General features: G+C 39.0%; 1 protein-coding gene across 2 annotated transcripts in view; it reads right to left on the bottom strand.

Annotated features, from left to right (window-relative positions):
• The window catches only part of Pcca (propionyl-CoA carboxylase subunit alpha), a 308,071-nt gene that overhangs the window by 160,871 nt on the left and 136,737 nt on the right, over positions 1-10,463 (bottom strand). For both annotated transcript variants that reach the window (XM_028771105.1, XM_028771113.1), the window contains exons 13-15: positions 6,874-7,017; positions 5,720-5,794; positions 1,253-1,321 (exon numbers count right to left, since the gene is read on the bottom strand). In XM_028771105.1, the coding sequence (XP_028626938.1) occupies positions 1,253-1,321; positions 5,720-5,794; positions 6,874-7,017 (288 nt within the window). The remainder of the gene's footprint in view (positions 1-1,252; positions 1,322-5,719; positions 5,795-6,873; positions 7,018-10,463) is intronic.

Here is a 10,463-nt window from a genome sequence, read left to right as displayed (position 1 = left end):
TGAAGAAGACTTTGTCTGCAGTGTCCTTTTATATGTAATCTCTATTAATTTAAAAGTAAGATTTTAACAATATATATTAAAGATTTTTTCTGATGCATATCATTAAATAGTAGGTTGTAATTATTTTAGTAAATTTTGTAAGTTCTTAATATAAAACCAGTTTTGACACATGGTAGCACACACCTTTAAAGCTAGCACTTGGGAGGCAGAAGCAGACAGATATCTGTAAATCTGAAACCAGCCTGGTCTAAAAAGCAAGTTCCAGGTCAACCAACTGCATAGTGAAACAGCATCTCAGTAAAAAAAAATTATTAAATAAATTTTATAACATGAGCCATCTAGAAAAATTGTAGGACATTTTTCTGGACAGAAGTACATTCATCTAAAAAAGAAATAGTTAATTTGAAAATTAATTTGTAATATTTTATGTATTTCTACTTTTATGTTTCTCTAATAAGCAAAACATCTAAGGGTTTTTTTTAAAAAAAAAATATTAATGGTAAAAACTTAAGTGAAAGAAGTTACAAAGATTAAAATGGCTTGTTTCTGCAGCTACAGCTACATACAAGAACACTCAGGGCACTAGAGATGTGGGTCACAGCAGAGCCTGGCACAAACTTGCAGGACTCCTGTTTCATTTCCACAAAACTAAAAGAAAACTTAAAGTTAATTGGTCCTTGAAACAAAGCTACTATTTCAGAGTCAAGGCATTTTCAAATAAAACCTGCAGTTTACCTATTGTGACATTTTACAATTTATGAGATCTTAATATTTTAGAGACTCATGATTTTCAACTTTCCTCTGCAAAGTTAAAGTTTAAAAAGACACATGGGCCAAATCCTATTGTACTTTTCTATAAAAGGTAACTAGGTTGAGTGGCGGCTTGGTGGTGCGGTGCCTGCGAGATGCACCAGGCTCTAGGCTCCAGTCATAGTGTAAACAACAAAAGTTAAATCTACTCAAGTTCAAGACTGGAAAACCTTCCAAGGGCAAAAATACTCTTAACAAATATAGGACCAGTTTCTCCACAGAACCTGACACTCACACATACCAATTACTGGTTTGTTTAATTAGAGTACAGTACATTGTTAAGAAAAAGTCTGTGATCAGGATGTAAAATGAATTGGAGGGAGGGAGGGAGGGAGGGAGGGAGGGAAGAAAGAGACAGAGACAGAGACAGAGACAGAGACAAGCAGGCTCAACGTTCAATTCCTTAATTAAATATGAGTAATGTTTCACAAATGGAACTAACTTTTGAAATCATAGGGTCATAATAGATGCTGATGTCACTTCCTGGTTGGATGCCACTGTCAACTCGGACCTAAGAGGAAGAAAAGAAAAGGTACATAACTTTGTATTGGGAAGATTTGTTTTATTTAACCAAAAGATGTTTTTCCATGGAGAAAATGGATAATAAAGTTTCAATCTCAACATCCTTGCCTCTGGAAAATGGAAAACAACCCAGACACATAATGAGAGGCTGATCTTTGTTCTCTAATATGCAGTACAGTTTATAATTTTTGTTATTTCACTAAAAAAAAAAAGAAAGAGAGAGAGAGAAGGAAGGAAGGAAGGAAGGAAGGAAGGAAGGAAGGAAGGAAGGAAGGAGGAGGGAGGGGGGAGGGAGGGAGGGAGGGAAAGAAAGAAAGCAGAGAGGGAGGGAGGGAGGGGGAGAGAGAGAGAGAGAGAGAGAAAGAGAAACTGGGAAGAGGAAGGCTTCATACATCCCTACTCTAGGCCACACCTGCACCTGGCTGCCTTCTGTTGGGATGACGGCCCTCTGAAGCCCCCGCCCCTCTCAGAGCCCTGGTTGCCCCTGGCCAGACATCCTCCTCACATGGCCTCCAAGCCACACAAACTGGACGGGCTTTTGTCGACAACACTTCGCCTTTTACCCCCAGCCCTTCAGCTGTGAGTGCTGTTTTCTGTTACTGTTAGCCCTGAGAGCCCTTCGTGTTTACACAGCTTTTCCCCGTGGCTCTGCTCTGTGAGGATGCAAGCTCCAATTAAGAGTTCGGATTCTGCGCTTTTCATCTTGGGCAGAACCGGCACAGATTCAAAATATCCTTTTGAAGCCGCTGGTTGCTGTTAACCAGCCAACAAGTTAGTTAGTGCATCACCGGTCCTTGTTTTCCTCTCCCAGCTTGATACCCGAAGTACAGCACAGAGGTTAGCCATGTAAAACTTTGAATGAGCATCTGCCGAGGACAGAGCATTTATTAAATTATTGTGACCAAGCTTTGGAATCTGAAGTATTTAGAAGCTAGTCAAAATACTTAGGGCTGACAGGCCTATCTTAGGGCTTGAGGATGGAGGAATTTAATCGAAGGTTCTAGAATAGCAGGGATAGAAGAGAGGAAGTTCATGGCTGACACCTTTGTGAAGGAGGCTTCCCAATAAACAGCAGCTCATCTGTTTGTGGTAAGAGAGAAAAGGTCAACACAGCGGCTGGTAGGCCTTTAATATTTTAATTTAGGCAGTTATCAAGGGACCACATGTAAAGCTTCTTGTCTAGAGTATCCACGTGAGAATGGGTGATGGCTTTATTACATGACATCAGAAGATAAGTGAAAACCACACCACTCTCCTCTTCGTACGGTTTTAAGGAGAAGCTTGTAACAAGCCCAGGGAGCACTTATTTCTGTATGTGCAGCACAAGCAACAACCTGGGCCCGTGTACCCCGAGTCCCTACGTGAAGGTCTTAAAGTGAAAGCCACTCCACGTTCGGAAAAGATGAGTGCGACCTTTATTTACTAAAAACATCCTTCCAGGCATAAATTCTATAAAATTTTATGTTTGTTAAAAATAAGAAATTAAAAAAAAAAAGGGAAAGGATTTGCAGGCAGCTGTGAACGCAGAAAAGCAACACTGTATCTTCTCTTGCATATAAATGGCTGCTGGTAACTTGGTTAAGAGAAAAGACACTGTCTTCTCAGTTCTGGAGCCAATAAGCCAGAACTGCTCTGACCACAGCTTCAGCTTTATACCCAGAGCGAATTGCCAAAGCCTGTTTATCACTGGAATTGCTGCAGATCTGAAGCCCTGGCTTTCAGTGCATCCAGTCATATGTAGCATAGCTGATATTCAGCCCACTAGTAAAAGAGTACAGGAAATAAGGAATAGTATTGAAGTTCATAAGACAGCTCTCATCAGCTTAAAGAATACTATCCTAAATGCTGACTCTCATCGGTTGCTAGGTATAACTGTCTTTGTTGTTTGCTAAAATAATTACAGAAATATGTCACCTTAAACGCATAGGGTCAAATCAAAACAAATCATATATAATCAGCACACAGGCAGATCAGCATTCCCAAAGAAATTGTATAAAGCAAAAATAAAAAACAAACAAACAAAGAACTTTTAACTCACTGTTTACATACATTTTTCCAAGTAATAGCCAACTATATATGTCACTTCTAACAATCAATTAAGTATTGGACTTGATTGATTGTTAGAAGAAACATTTCTTTGACTATTTGTGTTTATTATATTGCTTGTTCCTTGACTATTTGCATCTATTGTATTGCTAGACCCTCAACCTAGAACTGACCTTAATACATGCATGTAATCAAAATGGTATAAAAGCATAAAAGAGGAGGGAGGATGGGATAGGGAGTTCTAGGGAGGGAAATGGGGAAAGAAGATGACATCTGTATTGTAAATAAATAAAATATCCAAAAAAAAAAAAAGAACAAACAATTAAAAACCAAATTCGGTGCTCATTCCTCCATGCACACAAATCCTACATAACTGTCACTGGCCATTTCAAGAATGAAAGCAAATGAACCTCTAAGCATAACACCAGTGTGATCTGAAAATAAATTCACAAACATGGAAGATCAAAGAATACAAGGAACAGCCTCATCTCTAGCCCATGAGCACATTTCAGTCTTAATGATGTGCATGAAAGGTGTGAATCAAAAGTTAACTCTGAAGTATTTGCTCTTTCTTGTGACCAAAAAACCCAAGATCCCAAACTGGCTTCTCTGTGAAAATGACACATCGAGTTTTAATACAGTGAAGGAGAAAGAGGACCACACTGAAAACACCCATGCATCCCAATTGTGAGGTTCTCAAGTCAGCCTCCAGATATCTCCAGAACAATTAAAATTGCCTTTGTCGGCCAAAAAGTGGACCCTGGAAACTATGAGGCAGCTCCCAGCCTTCATTATCAAGTCACCTCTCCCCTCAGCACAGCCTCCAGCCCGCCGTGTCTCCTCTCAGCACAGCTCCCAGCCCGCCGTGTCTACCTGACAAGTGACAGCCCAATATGATTAAATGTGTTGAAGGGAGGGGACTCGTGGGCCTCCATGACAGGCCAAAAGTGATCACCATGGAGATACATAATTACAGCTGTCAACGCATCTACTGTCCTGCTGACATCAATTTGATTGCTCCCAGCAATAATGATAGACAAAGCTTAGTGCGCACTCTCCTGCCCCCAATCCCTTTATCTATTCCTTGGTCCATTTAGCTGACATGCAACATTCACACACGCAAATAACAGCAGTAAGCAGAACATTTAAGGCATTTTAATTGTTTTTTCTTTCTATGGATGGATCGCAACTGCAAATGTTATTACATAAAACTCCTGCTGCAGCATTAATTGAAGAAAGATTTGGTGGGACAAAGACTGTAGGGGGTAGAGTTTGTCCATTATCACTTGGGCTTTCAACAGGTCTCACATTTGAAAATTGCAAATTGCAAAAACTTGAGAGGGCAAAATGTTTGACATCCTGTGAGCTATTACAACATGGTGGAAACTTCTAACAACTAGAGTAATCACTATGGCTTCTTATTTAAGACTTTTTTTGTTTGATTAAAAAAGTGTTTAGATATGTCCCTGTGACACTTGCTCTCGTGTGCTACTTAGCATCACAGAATGCCTATTCAATCTTTACAAATTTTTTCTGCCTTCAGGCTTTGAACACAGCATGGAGTCTCCAGGCCTAGAAAGGGTCACGTCCCTTTAGAAAGCACAGGGACAAAAAAAAAAATCAGTTTAAAAGTGAAATAAATCATATATCCAATAACATCTTCAAATTCGGAATTCTTCCTGTAATCTTTCACCAGCTTCTTAGCAGCCATCAAACTGAGTAATCCTGTTCACAGATGGTGCAGCCTTTTCACGAACGGCTAACATAATGTCATCTATACGTGCACTCAATACCTTGAGTAAGAGAGAGGGTGTTGCCCTTGTTCTTCTGATGCAATCAAATTGCTTTAAAAGGACAAGAACAGATGAACTAAAGAATAAAATGAATGCTGGTCACTGTTTCCTCAAAGTTGTGATACCATGCAAAATGAGACACTTTGTTCTCTCTAATAAAGTCCTGCTATTGAGTTTATTTTGAGATTGAATTTTTTGACATCTGACTACAACACGGGGCTGGATTAGATTTTTTTTAAAAAAAAAAAAGAAAAAATTACATCTTTAACACAAAAAGTCATTTCTCATTCTTAGGACTCTATGATCTTTCATAGTATAAACTATCATTTATATGATCAGATGTGAGTGAACTTACTCTGTTGAGTGGATTCTGATGTTTTAAATACCATAAAGTACAAAAAATATTTTTATTTAACACAAAAACTGACTCCCCATGAATTTCCCTTGTCCCTCAATTTACACCCTTTAGTGTTCACATTCTCTAACATAAAAGTGTGGCATAAATCAAGGGCTGAGCCCCTCAGTTGGGATCATAGTTAATGACTTACACCAGGTAGATGTATCGGCTCTTGGTACTGAGACAGTCTCCCAATAGACGGTAAACCGAAAGACTTGTAGGGGTCCTGGAAGTTCAAAGGAAGGAAAGCACAGGCTTTGAAACATAAACCAGCGCAAGGAAGGTTAACAACAATGAAGAGTATTTATAGGTCTATCTTAACATACGGTATTTACCAAATCACAGATTCCAGAGGACAACTGTCTCATCCTCTAGACAATTTCCAAGTATATTTAAAAATCAAACAGAACCACAAGCAGAGTTTAGCCTGACCTCCATAGTACTTTATTGAAGTTGGTAAAATTCCAACTTTTTCTAAAGATTTTTTGCAATGCTTTGGGCAAAAAATAAAATGACCTAGACTCTCCATCAAACATAGCTCAAGTTCAGAACAACAAATACAATACGGCAAAGAGATTTGTTTTTCTTACTTCTCCAAACAGCTCTCAAAGGGTAAAGCTGGGGAAAGTCTTCCAGCAAAGACCCAGAAAGCCATAGATGCTTCTACACATGTATGTGTTCTACTTGTAAACGTCATGAGAGCAGAGCTGGGAAGTGTGAGTCGCTGCTTCATATATGATCATGAGCTAACACTGGGACAATGCATGGCTTTGAGTTACCTACGGATTTCAAAACAGCTCACAGCCCTCTTAGAGATGTGCTGACTCACTGCTTTATAGTAATAGAATTCTGCACCTAAAGGACTGCACAAATGTTTATGCTGCACTTCTGTTCCATCACCTGAAAAGAGCATCTTCAGAAGCTGAGCAGTGTGTTATGTGACTTGTCTGAACTGTCAGACTAAGACTTTGGCAAAACCTGTAATTAAAATTATGAACCAAGAGTGCAAGCTTTACAGTTTAGAGCCTGTCCGTGGAATCATAGAGGACAAAGTAAAGAACGCCCAGCTGAGGCTCTGTTGGTTCCTAGCACATCGCTACTGACTTCCCCACCCAGAAAAAACACAAGAATTACTTGAACTCCATTCTGTTTTTAATTGTTAAAAATTACCTAGTGTTTTTCTGCTTTGACCACTGTTATCAAAGCCTTATTCTATCGAGGTTTAGCCACATTGGTTGTTCCGACTTGGACATAACCTCACCCATCCCACCCCCCACCCCCATCTACCATCAGAATGCATTTTACCTCAGCATAAACCCGACATTCAACTGCCCAGCCACTGATGGGAATATCCTCTTGCTTGTGCCTGAGTGGGTAACCCTTAGCAACAAGGATCATTTCTTGGACTAAGTCCAGGCCGGTAATGCACTCTGTGACAGGATGTTCAACCTGTAAGGCCAAGACTGCCAGTTAATAGGTGAAGAAAAAGGCAAATAAATGGACATCAACAAGGGAATTCACAAAGTTTCAGAGTCAAGTGAAGTAATTCTGCTTAACCTTTAGTAATACCTGACTAAAAATCTTCAGTAAAATACATAAAATCAAAGAATAAATACAACTCCACACAGATGAAGGTCAGAATCACCCTGAAAGTATGTGTAAGCTTCTCCATCACTTTTCCTGATTTTGATTGATTTGTGGCCCCACATTTAACGGTTTGGCTTTACGTTTCTTTTGCTGCAGTTCTCAGCGTGGCTGATAATCGTCCTTCTGCTACACTTGCTGCGGCATCTGTGGGGAGGCTGCTGGTGTTCTCAAGCCCTCATCCCGTCTGCAGCGTGCCCACTTGCATGCTTTCACTAACCTGTCCTGACAAGAAGCAAGATTAGCGTAATCTTGCATCAGTGCAGCATGGCAGGAAGCAGCAGATGGAGCCTTCAGGTTGCCTTCCCTCTAGACAGACCTGGGCAGTGCTTAGCATGCACAATAGCAGACCAGGGTGAGGGGGAGCACTCTGCTTTCTCAGCAGACTGCTGATAACTACTTCAGCTGATGGTGCCAGGGGAGTACCTGGCCTTCCACACCAACACATGGGATACATATGTGCAAAAACACACCACTGACATACAGCCACATAAACAGATAGACATCATTATAATTTGATTGACTGTTCATGTAGAAATCCTTAAACTTGGGTTCAAATAAAGTCATTTATAGCACTGAAAAAGAATATATAACCTTTTATCTAAAATCTCAAGTTCTAAAAAATTTTTTAAAATCTTTGTTCATACCTACAACTTTGATATCATTATTTTTCCTTTTAAAAATTAAGTTCTAGGTGTATGTCACAATAATTTCGTTATCATGACATGTCACATTTCATACATAGACACAGGAAAAGGTCACTGAACAAATGAATCATCTTCTAGCTTCAGCTGCACTAATTGAAGGACAGGGCTCAGTCATTACAATAATCTCGAAGCTTATCATAACCAGACAATGCCATGGTCTTTTTTTTTTAAAAAAAAAAAAAAAAAAAAAGCTTGGTAAAAATAAACAGATGGCATCCATAATTAGCTCTGTGTGTGTTATGAGTTTGTTTACAGTTTCAACAACATTTTAAGACATTTTGACATAATTTTAATGACAAATCATTGCTAAAATAAGCATCTACCCTTTGTAAAATAAATGTGACACTAAATAAAGAACTTATTAGACAGTTTAATGCATATATATTTTAAATAAAATTGTGATGTGTTAGAAACAATATTCTATAAGAAACAAACTCAAAGCCCTCTGTTAATACTCAACACTGATTCCATGTTAACAACGAATCTCAGCACCCCTGACTATTCTTAACTATAAGATGTAAACCTACTATGTGACAAAGCATGGTTTACATAGCCTTGTTCAAAATGAGTTTTAGTTAAGTGAAAGACTCAATTTTCTCTTTGTATGACCAGTACTCCAAAAGTATTATATAAAAAGTAAATATTCAGAGAGAACAGAACTGAACAGAAGCTAGGAAGCATGGTCATGTTAGTGAGTGTTGAAACTATAAGGAGACAGCTGAAATGAAATATTTAGAGTATTTTAGGGCATCTCCCTTGAGTTACTTCACTGACAACAAAAGGAAACACGGTAAGTGCTCAGCATGAAAGCACTGGGTGCACTACCTCAACACAACCCATATCAGCAATCGTGGTGGACAGAGACTCTCATGGCACTTGCATGGTGCTCATAGAAGCTGCCCACCGCTAGAGCTGTCCTCCAGAAGGGCAAAGGTACATCCATAAGAAATCAATAAACTCTGAATGAGGACATGTTTAAAAAAAAACAAAACAGCCTATGCTTTTTTTAAAAGGTCAAGATCATAAATGACTAAAAGGCCACTGGTTTGTTCCAGATTGAGAGAGTCTAAAGAGAGAACTGAGTCTGGTGGTGCAGGCCCAGGACCCCAGCACTCAAAAAACAGAGGCAGGAAGATCCCAAGTTCAAGGCCAGCTTGAGCTACATTGGGAGAGACCAATCTCCAAAAGGAAACAGAAAAAGTAAGACAACAAAACAAAACAAACAAACAAGGAATGTTTATGTGTGGCATATAACCCTGATCTAGAATTTTCCCCTTCTGTAGCAAGCTTTAGTGAGGCCTCTGGATAACAGCAATTCGGCAGTGTCACCATCCTGATTTGGGGTTCTGTGGCTACATAAAAAAAATGCCTGAAGTTTTACTCTGAAAATGTTTGTGGTAAAGAAAACATATGTGGCTCTGCATATGCACTTGCAGAAAGGGCAGCTCTAGACAGGGCTAGTGATGGGAGCTTGGAGTCCTTTCTACTTTTCCATCTTTACTCCAAGTCAGAAATCATTTAAAGATTTAAAACATTAGCAAACATGACATTCCTGTGAAGGGCTTTGTATTTTTTTACGATGAAACACGATTAAAATAACAATATCTGACTGGGCCAGCGTGTGTTACTCCTCAGCTTTGGGACCCTGCAGTTAAGAGGAATGAGGCAGCCATCCACAGCCATCCACAGTTTGTTCCATTTCTCCCTGACCTAAACTTCTAAGACTTTAATCTAGATTTACCTAATAGTTCCTAAAACATTTTTTTTAAATAGGTAACTATATCGGTAGGCCTTCCTTATCAGAAGAATAATTTGGGTAAACTGTAATTGTGTAAGTGTGCGTGTTAACAGCAAGAGAAACCTAGTACAGATGAGGAACAAGTCACTCAGTCACTGTGCAGAGAGGATGATGGGGGGAAAAAAAGTCCATGTTTCTTGAATGGAGGGATATTTGACTGTAAATGTTTGCCAGCTAGTAACCTGTGATTATACTTAGTCAAAGCAGAAACTGCTATGATCCAAAGTAGAAAGTCCAGCACTCATAATCATGAATAGCATGTTCAAATTTGCAAATCCTCCATAAGAACATGCTTATTCAAAACTTAATCAACACTTCCAAAGGAGACACCTGTGAGGAGAGGTATATGGTACAAATTTTAAATCTCTAAATAATACCATTTTAACTAACATGTCTTAGATTATATCTTTAGTAAATATCAAATGTGACTAGACAGGTATCAGGTAGATATAGTCTGTGATGGTTCTTTCCAAAGCTGAATGTGTTAGAGTCAGCCCTTCCTTGAACAAGATATGAATATAGATATCATACAGATAGACAGGATTACCTGCTAAAATAGAAGGGAACTCTCCTCTCCTATAAAACAGGGTTTCATCATAGTGCTTGGTACTATAAGTCTCTGTCTCTTTCCTTGCTGCTGTTCTCACCTAGAAGGATAACAGACACCTTTATTTTTGGTTCTGCTCTCTGAATTCAGAAAGACTTTATCTAGAACAGGATCTAATGGGCACATGTGGCTTAACCAA

This window comes from Grammomys surdaster, unplaced genomic scaffold, assembly GCF_004785775.1.
Source record: "Grammomys surdaster isolate TR1022 unplaced genomic scaffold, NIH_TR_1.0 65, whole genome shotgun sequence".
In the NCBI taxonomy this organism is placed as follows: domain Eukaryota; kingdom Metazoa; phylum Chordata; class Mammalia; order Rodentia; family Muridae; genus Grammomys; species Grammomys surdaster.
This window is presented reverse-complemented; position numbering and strand designations above follow the sequence as displayed.